General features: G+C 39.7%; 1 protein-coding gene and 1 long non-coding RNA gene across 42 annotated transcripts; one reads left to right on the plus strand and one right to left on the minus strand.

Moving 5' to 3' along the window:
* Window positions 1-601: 601 nt before the first annotated feature.
* On the plus strand, window positions 602-17,051 carry cyth2 (cytohesin 2). Its single transcript, XM_051957415.1, has 12 exons — window positions 602-809; window positions 2,105-2,255; window positions 2,743-2,809; window positions 2,882-3,000; window positions 3,890-3,970; window positions 4,751-4,863; window positions 6,130-6,278; window positions 6,976-7,087; window positions 8,451-8,527; window positions 8,806-8,877; window positions 9,372-9,526; window positions 13,025-17,051. Exons 1-12 carry the CDS (start codon window positions 743-745, stop codon window positions 13,110-13,112), a joined length of 1,251 nt encoding a protein of 416 aa, XP_051813375.1. The 5' UTR covers window positions 602-742; the 3' UTR covers window positions 13,113-17,051.
* On the minus strand, window positions 10,780-13,045 carry LOC127536593 (uncharacterized). 41 transcript variants are annotated; one of them, XR_007945654.1, is made up of 11 exons: window positions 12,956-13,045; window positions 12,826-12,924; window positions 12,733-12,794; window positions 12,609-12,701; window positions 11,865-12,484; window positions 11,555-11,802; window positions 11,400-11,492; window positions 11,245-11,337; window positions 11,121-11,213; window positions 10,966-11,089; window positions 10,780-10,903 (listed from the first exon to the last, which is right to left on the minus strand). It is a non-coding gene; the product is annotated as an uncharacterized LOC127536593 (long non-coding RNA). The 41 variants fall into 41 exon arrangements; XR_007945674.1 differs by lacking the exons at window positions 11,400-11,492; window positions 12,956-13,045 and adding an exon at window positions 11,338-11,368 and having other exon boundaries at window positions 11,245-11,306; window positions 11,648-11,802; window positions 12,733-12,946; XR_007945657.1 differs by lacking the exon at window positions 12,956-13,045 and having other exon boundaries at window positions 11,245-11,306; window positions 11,338-11,430; window positions 11,648-11,802; window positions 12,733-12,946.
* Window positions 17,052-17,122: the final 71 nt, after the last annotated feature.

Below are 17,122 nucleotides of genomic sequence, written 5' to 3' on the forward strand. Positions count from 1 at the left end.
TATTTCATTATATTGTTATTCGTTTTTTTAAATACATAAGTAGGAATTAAAGTTAATCCGACTCCAATCCTGGGTTAAAGCCCTCAGAAATAAATGTGTTTATTGACATTTATCAGGTTAAGATGAAAATATTTTCAGCACAGTGAACAAATGAACTAATTTATTGATGTTTTCATCAAATTAAAAGTCTCAGATTTCAGGTCCAAACTCTGCCTGCATCATGTATATAATTATGATTCTTAATATCGATATTTTTTTAAAGAACTGTTTTAATTCAGTAAATAAATCCTTTAATGGAAGATTCACATTAGTAATTGTTTATTTTGGTATCTTCAGAATGTGGACTTATAATAATAATAATGATGATAATAATAACAATTGTGAAAATTATAAGATAATAATAATAATAAGTTGAACATATTAAAGACTTATTTTATCAGCTCTTTAAATGCATGTGTGTTTTCTGGGGATAAGTCCTGGTTCTGGTTCCGGTTCTGACTTTGCCTCTAGCTCTGGTTCTGGTTCTGATTCTGATCCTGGTTCTGTCTTCTTTCCAGTCCTCAGTCTGTCTCCAGGTCGGTTTGGTGCTTTTATTGTGAAATCCCGCTGACCTCTGTCCGGCCAGGCGGTGCTTCCGGCTTCTTTGTCTTGGCCTCAAACATTTCGACACTCCGGCTGCTATTTTCTTGCTCTAGCTCTGAGGATATATTCACACATATATCCGCTTTTTTTCTGACAGTGGATGACCGTCGACTCTGAACTATTTATGCCTAAAAGTAAAGCGCCTAAGATGGACGACCTGGACTACAGTAAGTGGGACTACAGATTAGCTCTGGCTAGCTGCGGCTAACGCTAACAGCTAACTGGGGCTAGCTCTGTCTGCTAGCCTGTTAGCTCAGGTGTGACACAGTCAGCCTCTTAATGGACATTTACATTTAAATTGTTCATCGTAAACCCTCTGTGGAGGTTTTTCTGAGAAACACGGGCGCTCATATTTATTATATTTGTGTTAAAAGGACCGGTAAGAGCGCGTTAGCTTAGCATAAATATTGATTGTGTGACTGTGTGTGCTCGGGGCTGACTTTCTAGCTAACGCCGCCGGACATTAAACACCTGAACCTGCCTCCAGGTCACACAGAGCCCGTAAAATATGAAGTATCTGATTGAAAGCCTGTAATTAGTGCATTTGGCGGTGGAGCTGCTGTGTTTGTGAGTCAGATCCAGCTGTGGGCGTGGTGCTGCCGGCGTGGAGCAGCTGTTAGCTCTGCAGTCAAAACACCAATAAGCTGCTCTCAGATCAGCTCTTAAACCAAATCCGTGTGTCTGTGCAGAACAGGCAGGGCTGGAAATGTGCATGTTCACCCTCCTGTGAGCGCAAAACAGCCGCAACTTGCGCAACTTGTTGATTGTTGACTGTGCAGATTGAATTTTTTTTTTGCGTTAAATTTGCAAATAGGGCTAAAAGAGATGCAAAAAATCTGTTTTTATGATTATTTATACTGCAATATTAATGCAAGATTTAGTGGAAGTGGTGATTTCTACTCACAAAAAAAGAACATAAAGTAAGACATTTTCATGCCACAGTATCTGAATATAAATGAAAGAAATAGGACAAGAAAACAATAAGACTGAAATTAAAAATATAAAAGACTGTATTTGCTGTTATTGCAGCTAAAGAGAATAAACAGGGTATGTTCTGTTGTTTATTTGTTTATTGAAGCTACAAGGAGAATAAACAGGTTATATTTGCGTTCAGTGCAGTGGCTGGTCGTATTTGGCCAAAGCAAACTCAGATAAACCTCTCTAGCAAGTGGCTGCTACAGAATTCTAGGAAGAAGTGCTGTTCTGATTATTTTGTTGAGCTCTGAGGAAACGGTGTTAAATGATGTTTTTGCAAACTGGATGAGCTGTAAGAATAAAAACACACAGTTAGAAATGTTGCTGATTGGATTAATAGATTTAACAGATTAATTTTATTGTATTACATTTTCAAATAGGGCTTGTGATTTTTTTTGTCTGACTTTTGTCGTTTTGCATTTCCTTTTTGTCCTTTTTTCATTCTTCTCCTCTTTCTTTTCCTCGTTCTCCTCCTCCTCCCCTGCAGTCCCAGTAGACCTGAGCCCAGAGGAGCGCTCGGAGTTGGAGGACATCCGGCGGAGGAAGGGCGTCCTGCTGCAGGAGATCCAGAGGCTGAGGGAGGAGCTGAGGGAGGCCATCCTGGAGGTGGAGGGTCTGGAGACCAGCACAGAGGGCAGGTAGGGGGACGTCGGGACCACAGCTCTGAGCACAGAGGAAGTCCCCCTAAATCACAGGAGTAGTTTTATATTCTAACTTGTCATTTATAGTCTTTCTAACTTATATTCTGTGTAGTTTAAGGAGCTGAACTATGGAAAATCAGCTTTCAGGTCATTTTAGAAACTCTCAGTCCTTGTGGACGAGTTCTGAGTCCTTTAAGGTCCATTTTAAATCACTTTGGATCATTTTTGGTCTGATTTTGGACACTTCTTTAGTCACTGTAGACCATTTTTAATCCATTTTGGATGATTTAACAGATTTTGGAGACATTTAGAGTAGTTTTAGAAAATTAGATCAAATTTATTGATTCAATTTCATCAATGTGAAATGTTTCTTTTTTATTCTGACTTTTGCAGTTTTGTGTCGTGTTTTTGGTCCTTTTCTGTCTGGCTTGTCGTCTGTCTGTTTTTGGGTGGATGTAATGAGAATGTTTTGTCCACTTTGCAGTAAAACTCTACAGAAAAGCCGACACGTGGCGATGGGGAGGAAGAAGTTCAACATGGACCCAAAGAAGGTGATGATCATGTGACTATTGTGAGAGCGTTTCTGCTGCGCGGTGGTGACCGAGCATTTGTGTTTTGTGCAGGGAATCGTGTTTCTGGTGGAGAACGAGCTGCTCAGACACACACCAGAGGACATCGCTCAGTTCTTATACAAAGGAGAAGGACTCAACAAGACGGCCATCGGAGATTATCTGGGAGAAAGGTACGACGTCTACGATGGGTTTATTCCACCTTAAATCATCAGAGGATTCAGCTTTACCATCTCTGATCTACGCGACATTTTTATACAATACGATAAGCATGTTTTTAAAGATATCTGTGGAGTTTTCGCTTCATGTATGAAATACTTTCAGAGATTTATTTTAAAAACTTCCATCAGGTTTGTTCTCTCATTAAGTCTGAGTTAAAGATAAAAACCTGTAAACTGAGATGTTTTGGACGATTTTTAAGTAAAAACAAGGAAGCAGTGAAATGTTTAGAGCATAAAATCTGGATATTTATAAAAATACTTGTGAAATTTGCATCCATAATTACAGACGAAGCGTCCAAAATAACTCTGAATTGTGACTAAAACGGCATTGATCTGCTGTCAATCAGTGGATCAGTGACGTGATTAGAAATCAGAGAAACTTTCAGGTTTTTATCTTTAAGAGTTCCTCACATGTTGTTGGTTTAATGAGAGAATAAACTGAATTAAATCAGGACAATGGGCAGATTTATTAAAGAACTGAACTCTGAAAACATCTGAAATCTCACAGATTTCTTTATTTTTGCTGTCTTTTATACTTTCATATTTATTTTATTTATTTACTATTATTAGTCGTAGTATTACTTATAGCCTTGTTTTTATTGTTGTGGCCTTATTTTTTCTGTATTGTCATTTTTCCTTAATGTGATTTATTCTGGTGCTGATTTCTGGATTGATCTGCTAAATCTTTTGTTCTGCCCTCTGGTCCCTCTGCTCTTTTGTCTTCCTGTCTGGACTTGTTTTGTTTCATATTCTGCCCTGGTTTCCTCCTTTTTTGCTTTGTCTGTGAGCTCTATTTTTGAAAGAGAATTAAAGTTATTCTTAATTATTCTTTATTCTGCAGAGACGACTTCAACATCAAAGTCCTGCAGGCCTTCGTCGACCTCCACGAGTTCACCGACCTCAACCTCGTCCAGGCCCTCAGGTGAGCCGTCCTCTGTCTCTTTAAATCCTCCATCAGATCCACTGGACCAGGGCAGTCACAATCATTCTAGTAAAGTCCAGTTTGATCTCCAGTGAAACCACAGCAGAATAACCTCTAAACAAGACGACATGGTCATCAATATCCCCGCCACATGTGACGTCTATGAGTCTATATCCAAAATAGTGATCAAGGGCCATAACTCTGTTAAATATTATCGCACAGGTCTCATTTTCGAACTTGATCAAGGTGTCCATGGTGTGAAGCTACACACTAAATTTCGTAATCCTAGCTGTAATAGTTTCCGAGAAAAGCTGTCCCCTTCATGTCGGACGGACGGAGGCCAAACCTATATCCCCCTTTTCCACTTCGTGGAGGCGGGGGATAATAACTCCTCATGGTTCCTCTGTTTTAGTGCAAAAATCTGCACACTAAATGAACTTCTTTTTACTAAACATCATGAACAACCTGGAATTTGTAAAGAAAAATAACTTCATTCTCAACAAAAGCCAGACAAAAAAGAGCAAAAGCAATAAAAACAAGACAAAATATTACAAAAACTGTGACACAAAATGGCAAAAGAACAATCTAGTATTTTACTTTCTGGTCAAAACAACTTGTTGTGGTCTAGAGATTATTTGGCCCCCCGCCCACATGTTGGCCCCCCTGGCCTACACAGAACCTGGCCAGCAGTGGAAAGTCCCTCCTCGGCTCTGAGAATGAAAGCGCTGTGAAGCTGCAGCTCGGTTTCGGTCTGACCTAAAGCTCGACCCGTTCCTGCAGGCAGTTCCTGTGGAGCTTCCGTCTGCCGGGAGAAGCCCAGAAGATCGACAGGATGATGGAGGCCTTCGCTCAGAGATACTGCCACTGTAACCCCGGCGTCTTCCAGAGCACCGGTAAGCCCTCCCACACCGCACTGCAGGAACAGCTCCTACTGGGTTGTTCCCGGTAAAACCAGAGCTCCCAGAAGGTGTGAACCAGAAGTCGGCTCCTCAGAGGCTCCTTCTGTAAACACTACTCCAGCCTCTGTCATTTCCTCACATTGTTGAGCTGCGTTTAGTTTCTTGGCAGGTTTGAGATTCTGATAAACACGGTTCAAAGACACTCATTGTTTTCTGAGAGACTGAATCCAGGAGCAGAACTTCAGTGAAGCTCCAAATCAGTCATTTTCAACAAACTGAGCTTCTTCTGGATCCACATTTAACAGTTTCTGGACCATTTTTGACGTGTTTTGAGTAGTTCTGAACAGGTTTCAAGTCATTGTGGACAAATATTTACTCTTAACGGACAAAGTTTGAGTCAGTTTCTATAATTTTTTTTCAGTGTTTTATTACAAATTTCTAGTCGGTGAACACAAGTTTTAATTCATTATAGAAAACTTTCAAGTCATTTATGACAATTAAAGTAGTTTTGGACTAATTTCAGCTGGTTTTATGGGTTGTTTTGGACAGATTTGGAGTTGTTTTTGGTCATGTTTCATTCAAATTGAATCATTTTGAACAGACTGTTTCTTGGGACTTGTTCAGGATTATCTGGGACTTCTTTTAGGTCATTTACGACAAGATTTAGCACGTTTTGGACAGACTTTGAGTCATTTTGTAGCATTTTTAACACGTTTTGGGAAATTTTGAACAAGTTTTGAGTCATTTTGGACAAATTTCAACTTGTTTTGCAAAATATTTAGACCGATTTTGAGTCATTATTGGCATTTTAAATCAAATGGAATCATTTTGAACAGACTGTTTTTTGGGACTTCTACAGGGTTATCTGAGATTTCTTCTGGATCCGCATTTAACAGTTTCTGGACCATTTTTGACGTGTTTTGAGAAGTTCTAAACAGGTTTCAAGTCATTGTGGACAAATATTTACTCTTAACGGATAAAGTTTGAGTCGGTTTGGGTGATTTTTCAGTATTTCAGGACACATTTTCAAGTCACTGAACACAAGTTTCAATTCATTATCAAAAACTTTCAAAACAATTCAAATAGTTTTGGACTAATTTCAGCTGGTTTTATGAGTTATTTTGGGCAGATTTGTAATCATTATTAGTGTTCCTTCTTGTGATTTGGACAAAACTAGCTGAAAGACGCCGTGAGCACATGAAAGCTGAACTTGTGTAACTTGTAGTGCTTGCATCGATCATTTCTGGTGTCTTTCCTCAGACACGTGTTACGTTCTGTCCTTCGCCATCATCATGCTGAACACCAGCCTGCACAACCCCAACGTGAGGGACAAACCCGGCGTGGATCGATTCATCTCCATGAACCGAGGCATCAACGAGGGCGGCGACCTGCCGGAGGAGCTGCTCAGAGTACGACCGGCTGTGGCGTCTCCGTGTCGCTTTGTGTTGTGGTGTTTTACAATCTTTGTGTCATTTTAGCACCTTTTTGTATCATTGTAGCAGATTTTAGTGTCCTTCTGTTTTGTGCATTTTTGTTCCATCTTTTGTATTTTTTGTTGTCAGTTTTTGCATCATTTTATTGTTTTTTTGTATCATTTTATCTTCTTTCTCTGTAATTTTTGTGTCATTTTTGCATTTTAGCTGGCCATTTTAGCATCTTTGTGTCCTTTTTGTGCCTTTTTATGTCTTTTTCGTGATATTTTAGCATCACTTTGTGTTAATTTAGCATCTTTTTCATGACATTTATGCATCTTTTTATGTCATTTTTGTTATTTTAGCATTTTTTTAGTGTTCTTTCTGTCAGTTTTGTGTCTTTTTGTTCCAGTTTAGCATCTCTCTGTGTAGTTTTTGTCATTTTCGCATGTTATTTGGCCCTTTTATTGTCTTAGTTTTGTCTTTTTGTGACATTTTCATGACATTTTAGCTTTTTTTGTGTTCATTTTAGCATCTTTTTGTCCTTTCTGTCAGTTTTGTGTCTCTTTGTTCCCGTTTGCAGTCTTTTTGTGTAATTCTAGCATCTTTTTTAATCTGGAGGAGCTGCTCTCTGCTGACGTCTGCTTTCACCCAGAGGCGGTTTTTGCTCATTCTTCTGTCTTTCCTCTGATAGAATCTGTATGAAAGCATCAAAAACGAGCCTTTCAAGATCCCCGAGGACGACGGCAACGACCTGACGCACACCTTCTTCAACCCCGACAGAGAGGGCTGGCTGCTGAAGCTGGGTGAGATGAAGTCTTTCTGGAGAAGTGATTTGTGTTCTCCATGCTGTGATTAAACCTCCTGCCTCTCTGCCTCCTGGAGTTATCGGCGTCGTGGCGTCCAGACGTTCCGCGGATGGACGTCTGATTTGTTCTTCTGCATGGCGGGGCCTCAGATCTGTGTCACTAATATGAAATCTCTCCTTCTCTTCCTCTGTCTGTCTCTAAATCCTCTGGTTCCTTCTGTCTCTGCTTCTTCCTGCGATTTCCATCCTCTCCTGCCGCTGCTTGTTTTCTCAGGAGGTATGTATGAAAGAAAACCTGTCGTCTTTCTAGTTTAGTCTGGTCTTGGTAGGTTGTAGAGAAGGATGTGGGGGTGCAGGCTGTGGGGGTTCTGCTGCTCATGAATCAGTCTTTAAACGTGTGCACATGAAAACCAGGAACATACGTGTGATAGAAGCTCACGGAACAGCATCCAAAACCATCCCAGTGTGTGACGGAACGGTCCAGCTGTAAGCTCAAAGTACAACTGGAATATTCAGACTTTTTTTTACCTTTTTATTAAAAAAAAAAAAGTAAAAACCAAAATGGTTAAAAATTCAGCTGAAAGGCAGATTATTTGATTGACAGTTAAGGCAGAGACGGTGTTATTTCTGTCAGTTTTCTGCCTTTTTGTTCAGTTTTAACATCTTTTTGTGTCATTTGTTTTTTTTTTGTCATTTTCTTGTCAGTTTAGCAACTTTGTGTTTTTTTTTTGCCATTTTAACATCTTTTTGTGTCATTTTAACGCATTTTTGTGTCCACTTTGTGTGCTTTCTGTTGTTTTTTTGTGTTTAAGAATCTTTTTGTCATTTTAGTATATTTATGTTTGTGTCTTTTGTGACATTTTGGTGACATTTTAGCATCTTTTTATGTCAGTTTGTTGTTGTTTTTTGTCATTTTAGCATTTTTTTGTGTCAGTTTTGTGCCTTTTTGTTCCATTTTAACATTTTTTTGTTCCATTTTTAGCATCTCTGTGTCCTTTTTGTGTCAGTTTATTATCTTTTTGTGTCATTTTAGCGTATTTTGTGAGTTTTTTGTCATGTTAGCTCAGATGTGCGTCCATTTCCTGCTTCCAAACTCTCAGAAGTGAAGCTCGTTGTTTTTGTTGTTGTTGTTTCTATAACGGACCTGATTTCCTCGTGCACGAGTTTTCAGCTGATTTCTGCACCGCTGCATGCTGGGAGCTGCAGATAAAACAATAAATATTCACAGCTAGTAATATGAGCTCATCAAGGACATTTCTTTTGTCTTTGTAGCTTCTTGTGGCCGTGCATCCCTTGTAGTTTGCCGTAGTTTGGCCTTTCTGTCTTTGCTGTCGCTCATGGTTGGTGTTTGTGTGTTTCAGGGGGACGAGTTAAAACCTGGAAGCGTCGATGGTTCATCCTCACAGATAACTGCCTTTATTACTTTGAATACACCACAGTAAGTGTCGATAGGAAATACTTTCTGAGAAGCTTTTGTTTGTTTTTAATCTTATTTTGTGATTTTAATTGTTAGTTTTAGAATATTTGAAATGAAAAGAACAAATTTAATGTCAGAAATTAACCTGCAAAGTATAAATTAGTTGAAGTGCAGTAAAAGAAGTCAGACCCAAACTGAGACCTGTTATGAGAAGACCGCACTGAAGTCTGAAGAAGTGGAACAGCAGATAAGAGGTGGAGCTGACTTTCAAAATAAAAGCCCAAACATTGCACCAACAGGATAAAGAACCTCGAGGAATCATTCCTTTGGAAAACCTGAGCATCCGTGAGGTAGAAGACCCCAGAAAACCTGTGAGTTTGCACTTTTACTGCTTAAATTTTATTACGTTTTTGTAGTTTCTGCATGTTGGTGTCCACATATTGTAAGGCTTCTCTTTTTTGTGTTGTTTTAACATATTTTTGTGTCATTTCTGTGTTAGTTTTTTGCCTTTTTGTTCAATTTTAGCATCTTTTTGGGTCATTTTAGCATCTTTTTGGGTCATTTCCATGTCACTTTTTTGCCTTTTTGTTGCATTTTAGCATCTTTTTGGGTCATTTTAGCATCTTTTTGTGTCATTTCCATGTCAGTTTTGTGCCTTTTTGTTCCATTTTAGCATATTTTTGGGTCATTTCTGTCAGTTTTTTGCCTTTTGTTCCATTTTAGCATATTTTTGTGTCTTTCTGGTGTAATTTTTGTGTCATTTTGTTCAGGATCTTCTGTAAAATTAGATGTCAGGACTTTTCTGTAGTTGCTGCATGCTGGTGTCCACATAACGAACGCCTTTTCTTTGTTTTCCTGCCAACAGAACTGCTTCGAGCTCTACATCCCCAACAACCGCGGCCAGCTGATCAAGGCCTGTAAGACGGAGGCGGATGGGAGGGTGGTGGAGGGAAACCACATGGTCTACCGGATCTCTGCTCCCACACCTGAGGAGAAGGACGAGTGGATCCACAGCATCAAGTAGGAACAAACGTTTCATCCATCAAACTGAAAGTTAAAGAGCCGAGCAGAATGTTGAGTGAAGCTGCTTCTAATGTTTTTAATGGAAAAAAGCGCCACCTGGTGGTCGGAGGCTTCACTCATTAATATGAATTAAATGAAAAATGGGCTTGAAACTGTTAATAACTGTAATAATTATTACATTAATGAATTATTATTGTTGTTACAGTAACAATAATTAGAATAATAAAATAGTTTTTATTGTAGTAATAATAACAACAACACTAATTTTTATTGTTCAGATAAATAATTATAGTTTCAAACCCATTTTCAAAACAATAAAAATAAAAACAGCAATTATTTATTGTGGTAGTAATAAAAAATACCAGCACAAATTGTTATTAATTTTATTAACAATAATAATAATATATTCATAATATTAATACTGATTCTTGTTGTTTTATTTATAATAATGATAATAAAATTATTACTATTTGCTGAAATAAAAGATGATAATTTGTAGTATTGGGATAAATAATTGCACCATTTTTATAACAATAAAAACAGCAAGAATAATAATAATAATAAAATCGTTATTAAAATTATTGTTAAAATTGCTTTATAATAATAATGTTGTTATTATTATTACTATTATTATTATTATTATAGATAATAGCCAGAAATTGTTATTTATTGTGGTAATGATGAAAATAACTGCACTAATTATTGTTAGTGTGAATATATTATTATTATTATTATTATTATTATTATTATTAACAATCATAATACTTGTTACATTATTACAGTAACAACAATATAATAATAATAATAATTAGACTGTTACTATTTACTGTATTAAAAAATGGTAGTTTGTAGGATTACAATAAATAAATGTCAACCCCATTTTCATAACCCCAATAATAATAATCATTATTATTGTTATTATTATTGTTTTTAATGATAATGGCATCGATGATGATGATATAATCACATAATTTTGATGATTCATAGATAATCATCTTTTAGTTTCACATTTTGCTTGTTTTGGATTTTTGTGTTAAAAAAACAATTAAATTATCAACATATTTTTCTAGATTTTATCTCCATAATTAACAGTCTTAATATAGTAAACAAATAATAGTTTTAATTGTTTATGTTTATCCTATGGGTTGTTGCTTTAGATTTATTTGTAAATAATAAACAAATGAGTCAATATTCAGCTTCGTATTTCTATATTTTTTGCTTGGATTTTGTTCAAAATCTAAATTCTGAAACAATAATCTGAACTTGAAGGATCAAAAAGTGAGACGATAAATAATCTAGAAACTGGACGATGGAGTGGAACTATAAACAGCAGAGAGCAGGTTTCATGCTTTCTACCTGCTCTCTGCTCCACACCTGTACCTTTTAGCTGCTCTCTGCTCCACACCTGTACCTTTTAGCTGCTCTCTGCTCCACACCTGTACCTATTAGCTGCTCTCTGCTCCACACCTGTACCTTTTAGCTGCTCTCTGCTCCACACCTGTACCTTTTAGCTGCTCTCTGCTCCACACCTGTACCTTTTAGCTGCTCTCTGCTCCACACCTGTACCTATTAGCTGCTCTCTGCTCCACACCTGTACCTTTTAGCTGCTCTCTGCTCCACACCTGTACCTATTAGCTGCTCTCTGCTCCACACCTGTACCTTTTAGCTGCTCTCTGCTCCACACCTGTACCTATTAGCTGCTCTCTGCTCCACACCTGTACCTTTTAGCTGCTCTCTGCTCCACACCTGTACCTTTTAGCTGCTCTCTGCTCCACACCTGTACCTATTAGCTGCTCTCTGCTCCACACCTGTACCTTTTAGCTGCTCTCTGCTCCACACCTGTACCTTTTAGCTGCTCTCTGCTCCACACCTGTACCTTTTAGCTGCTCTCTGCTCCACACCTGTACCTTTTAGCTGCAGTCTGCTCCACACCTGTACCTTTTAGCTGCAGTCTGCTCCACACCTGTACCTTTTAGCTGCTCTCTGCTCCACACCTGTACCTTTTAGCTGTAGTCTGCTCCACACCTGTACCTTTTAGCTGCTCTCTGCTCCACACCTGTACCTTTTAGCTGCAGTCTGCTCCACACCTGTACCTATTAGCTGTAGTCTGCTCCACACCTGTACCTTTTAGCTGCTCTCTGCTCCACACCTGTACCTTTTAGCTGCTCTCTGCTCCACACCTGTACCTATTAGCTGCTCTCTGCTCCACACCTGTACCTATTAGCTGCTCTCTGCTCCACACCTGTACCTATTAGCTGCTCTCTGCTCCACACCTGTACCTATTAGCTGCAGTCTGCTCCACACCTGTACCTATTAGCTGCAGTCTGCTCCACACCTGTACCTATTAGCTGCTCTCTGCTCCACACCTGTACCTATTAGCTGCAGTCTGCTCCACACCTGTACCTATTAGCTGCAGTCTGCTCCACACCTGTACCTTTTAGCTGCTCTCTGCTCCACACCTGTACCTTTTAGCTGCAGTCTGCTCCACACCTGTACCTATTAGCTGCAGTCTGCTCCACACCTGTACCTATTAGCTGCAGTCTGCTCCACACCTGTACCTATTAGCTGCTCTCTGCTCCACACCTGTACCTATTAGCTGCTCTCTGCTCCACACCTGTACCTTTTAGCTGCAGTCTGCTCCACACCTGTACCTATTAGCTGCAGTCTGCTCCACACCTGTACCTATTAGCTGCTCTCTGCTCCACACCTGTACCTTTTAGCTGCTCTCTGCTCCACACCTGTACCTTTTAGCTGCTCTCTGCTCCACACCTGTACCTTTTAGCTGCAGTCTGCTCCACACCTGTACCTTTTAGCTGCTCTCTGCTCCACACCTGTACCTTTTAGCTGCAGTCTGCTCCACACCTGTACCTTTTAGCTGCAGTCTGCTCCACACCTGTACCTATTAGCTGCTCTCTGCTCCACACCTGTACCTATTAGCTGCTCTCTGCTCCACACCTGTACCTTTTAGCTGCTCTCTGCTCCACACCTGTACCTATTAGCTGCAGTCTGCTCCACACCTGTACCTTTTAGCTGCTCTCTGCTCCACACCTGTACCTTTTAGCTGCAGTCTGCTCCACACCTGTACCTATTAGCTGCTCTCTGCTCCACACCTGTACCTATTAGCTGCTCTCTGCTCCACACCTGTACCTTTTAGCTGCTCTCTGCTCCACACCTGTACCTATTAGCTGCAGTCTGCTCCACACCTGTACCTTTTAGCTGCTCTCTGCTCCACACCTGTACCTATTAGCTGCAGTCTGCTCCACACCTGTACCTTTTAGCTGCAGTCTGCTCCACACCTGTACCTTTTAGCTGCTCTCTGCTCCACACCTGTACCTATTAGCTGCTCTCTGCTCCACACCTGTACCTTTTAGCTGCTCTCTGCTCCACATCTGTACCTATTAGCTGCTCTCTGCTCCACATCTGTACCTATTAGCTGCTCTCTGCTCCACACCTGTACCTTTTAGCTGTCGTTCTAATGCTCCGTCTTCTGTCCAGGTCGGCCGTCAGCGTGGATCCGTTCTACGAGATGCTGGCTGCCAGGAAGAAGCGTATTTCTCTGAAGAAGAAGGAGGAGCAGCCGTAGATGTGTCAGCCTCGTCCTCTTCCTGTCTTCCTCCGTTCCTTCTCCTCCACTTCCTGTTCAGACGTTTCGTTGAGCTCCTCCTGCTGCGAGGACTTCCTGTTGTCCTGTCCTGGTTCTCACACTACCGCTGTTCAACACTAAACTCAGTCTTAACTTCTAACGTTCTGACGCTCTGATGGACCTCATTCACACCAGAGATGATCGGCTCCAGCAGCTTCCTGTTCTGTCCTGAAGGGTTTAAAAACGTCCTTTCAGGTGGAAAATAGTTCAGAGAAGTCAGATTTATCTCCAAAACATTTAAAGTACAATAATGAAAGACAAAACTGAATAAAATTACTAAAATAATACGAATAAAACATAAAGACAGGCTGTCCACTTGGACCAGGAGAGATAAACTCATTTAGGTCAGGTTCTACATCCAGTCCAGTAAAACCACAGCATAGTAACCGATAAATAACCACAGCTCCTCATGGTTCCTTTGTTTTAGTGACAAAATGTTCACATTTAAACAAGACAAAATATTACAAAAACTAGACACAAAATTACAAAAACAAGACAAAATATTACAAAAATGAGGCACAAAATTACGAAAACAAGACAAAATATTACAAAAACGAGACGCAAAATGACAAAAACTCGACAAAATATTATAAAAATGAGACACAAAATTACAAAAACGAGACAAAATATTACAAAACTAGGCACAAAATTACAAAAACAAGACAAAATATTACAAAAATGAGGCACAAAACTACAAAAACGAGACAAAATATGACAAAAACTAGACAAAATTACAAAAGCTAGACAAAATATTACAAAAATGAGGCACAAAACTACAAAAGAACAATCTAGTATTTTACTTTCTGATCTAAACAACTTGTCATGGTCTAGAAATGATTTTAAATTTATAGTTTTACTAATTTACAATCTGCAGTTAATGTCTTCTCTGTAATTTTTACACTTTGAGGGCCGGATTGGACCCTCTGGAGGACCACTTTTGGACCACAGGCCTCATGGTGGACCCTCTGACCATCAGGCTTCTTCTGTCTGGAAATGACACTAAAGGCAGGAAAACATGGAGAATTAAATGATTTCTGTGGGTCCAGAATGATTCATACATTGTAATAGCCACAAACCTTCGATAGTTGTTCTGATTTCAGCTGTAAGCAGCGTGAACGTTCAGAAAGCTGCTGATTGGTCTGCTGTGGTGTGAATGTGGTTCCTGTGTGTTCTGGCTAGCAGCGCCTCATGAAGTCCTCTTTGATTCTAAGTTTAATAATGAGCTTTTCCACTGCAGGAACTTCCTGGTCGTCTGAAGCTTTGAGCGTGTTCGGACCTTAAAAACAGAAACCACCTGTAGAATCTCTTTAAGTGCCATTTTCAGGTGAGATAAAAGGACCTAAAAGTTAAATCTGGAGAAGACAAAAGGCTCGGTTTGTCTGTTCTGGCTGCCGTTTTCTCCTCAAACATCTAAACTTCTGTGTTTCACTAATAGTATTTGTTGTTTTGCTGCTCTTTGTTGGATTCAGAAACAGAAGAACTGAGATTCCTGCAGTGGAAATGATTTAGAAAATGCCTTTTTCTCTTTTGTTTTAATGTGCAGACGAAATGTGAAGTCAGTATTGAAACACTGGGTTTTAAGTTCACACCACTGCTGAGGTACTGTGAGGAAAAAACGTCATTTACTGTATATTTCCACGACGTTTTAAGAAGCGTAAAGTTAGCGGAGAGGCTTTAATAAGCAGTTTACCGAGACGATATTTTAACTTTAGCATGTTTCTGAACATGTCTGAGCAATAGCCGAAGTAGAAACTAGTCTGGAGGCTCGTTAACGAACCCTAATAACACTAATACTGAGCAGCTTGTTCATCATCAGACGTTAGCCGTTAGCATGCCACACCTGTCTCACCTGTCCGTTTAGGAATCACAAAGGCAGCTCATCACGATGTACACTTTCTGTAAATAGACGTTAGCATATTTGTTTACGACACACATAGAAATGATTTAATTTATTCTTTATCTTTTGTTAAGATCTGATTTTTGTACGAGCTACTGTATGTATTACTGCATGTCGACCAGCGGGGGGCGCCGCCGGTCACTCTAGTGCACTGATTTGAGAAGGGTTAGTGTTCTTTGTTGACTTGGAAAAGCTAATTTTATGCTACCGTTCAGAGGTTTGGGGTCGTCTAGAAACGTCAAAAGCTGTTGTTTTTCCAGTGAATCTAAACCCAGATCTAGATTCTGGAGGACGGTTCTGTTCTGATTTTTAATGGTTAATTCAGACTACAGGGTTAGGGTTACCTCTGAGACTGGTATTATTCCTAATTAGTACATAACAAGAGATATCTGGAGATTTGAGAACTTCTCACCGTGTTTGGGCTCGATGGAAAGCAGTCGAAGCTCCTCAGAAGCCAGCGGTTCTATTCTTCAGCCTTAAATTCATGTAAAAAAAGTTTTAAGAATGCACAAATCTCTACTGTTTGAAATGTTTTAGTTTTCTTTCAACTGAGCTGAACATGAAAACTAAACTTTTAGATCAGGAGCAACTGCAGAGACTCGATCGGTTCTATTTTTGAGCCTTAGATTAATGCAAAGTTAAAGAAAACTGACTGTTCTAATGCTACATTGTGTTAGCTAATGGAAACCCCAAACTGTTGAACGGTGGTGTAGCGAGGAAGTCGTTGAGGTTCTTTTTAGTTTTTTCTTTGACTAAATGTGACCGAAGCACAAAGCAGAGATCAATGATTGGCTGTCCGAAACAAGGAGCACTAACAGACATTAGTTCATTATCGAATAGTAAAAGTCTAATAATGAATCGGTTTAGGTTTGTGTCCAGTGATAGATTCTTTTGCTTGACAGTTCATCTTAGCTGGTAGGAAGATTAAACCGTCTACTGCACTTTATCGATTTTAGCATTTTGGAGAAAATGCTGTTACTCTGACTGACGATACTCTGAGGCCAGCGTTAAACTGACAGCGTCTACGGAGGTCTGCCAGACGGAAACTTGGTCGTCTACGAATTCACAAATGTCCGACGTGTACGGCGGCAATGGTGGCCGTGCATGGAAGCCGCTCAGGACTGCAACAGGAAAACAGTAGAATAATCATCAGGAATGTTTTTGGTGACGCCTCTTCCCAGTGTTGGACTTTAAAAAGACAATATAAGAAGTTAATTCAGACTACAGGGTCAGGGCTAGCTCTAAGACTGGTATTATTGCTAATTAGCGCATAGCACAGGATATCTGGAGATCTTAGAACTTCTCACCATGTTTGGATTTGATGGAAGGCAGTCAAAGCTCTTCCTAAGTCATGCTGCAATTACTTAAATTATGAATTATTTAGACATTAAAGATGGAGAATCTCTAAAAATCAAATTTGGATTTCCTGCTTCTTGTGCCGTCGACTCACTTGTGAAATTTCGAGCGACTTAAGTTCCGTCTTGCAGACTCGTGGAAGCAGAAAGCATGAATTTACCCTCTCTAGTGCCCTCCACTGGTAGAGTCTCACACTGCAATATGCTGAAGGATGGACTCATTACCGCCACCTGCTGGTGAGTTTCCCACCAGCATGTACTGTATCTGTTGATCGTCCTGTTCTCAGACAGATCTGGGGTTGCCTTCTTTCTCCACCAGACGTTCTTCTTCCATGTTCTGTCTGTAGGCCTTCGCTTTCTGGGGATTCTTGAAGTGCAAAGTTGCCAAAAAATAATAATTCTTCATATTTTTTTCCATTTAAACACTAAACGGATCATAACGAAGCTGTTTCTCCGATTCCCTCTCCCCCCCAGAGCCGCCTCCTTCAGAAAGCGTCTTTATTTTGTGTTTATTTATTTTTGTTGACTGAGGTGAAGATTGAAAAATCATCTGTAAATGTAGCAAAAGGAAAAACCACAATGCATCGGTGCCAGTAAATCCTGTGTAACAATAAAAGGTAAACAGACGACCGGCCGCTGCTCCGACTCTTTATTTCACAAGTTTTATTTCAGAATAAACCTGGAAATCAGATTTTGGA

Source organism: Acanthochromis polyacanthus, chromosome 12, assembly GCF_021347895.1.
Source record: "Acanthochromis polyacanthus isolate Apoly-LR-REF ecotype Palm Island chromosome 12, KAUST_Apoly_ChrSc, whole genome shotgun sequence".
Taxonomy (NCBI): Eukaryota; Metazoa; Chordata; class Actinopteri; family Pomacentridae; genus Acanthochromis; species Acanthochromis polyacanthus.

Bases quoted from the DNA above. Each gene is read 5' to 3' on its own strand.
- cyth2 (XM_051957415.1), top strand. From the start codon at position 743: ATGACCGTCGACTCTGAACTATTTATGCCTAAAAGTAAAGCGCCTAAG. The intron at 6,279-6,975 runs GTACGACCGGCT...TTCCTCTGATAG, and splicing joins TGCCGGAGGAGCTGCTCAGA to AATCTGTATGAAAGCATCAA. The intron at 8,878-9,371 runs GTGAGTTTGCAC...TCCTGCCAACAG, and splicing joins TAGAAGACCCCAGAAAACCT to AACTGCTTCGAGCTCTACAT.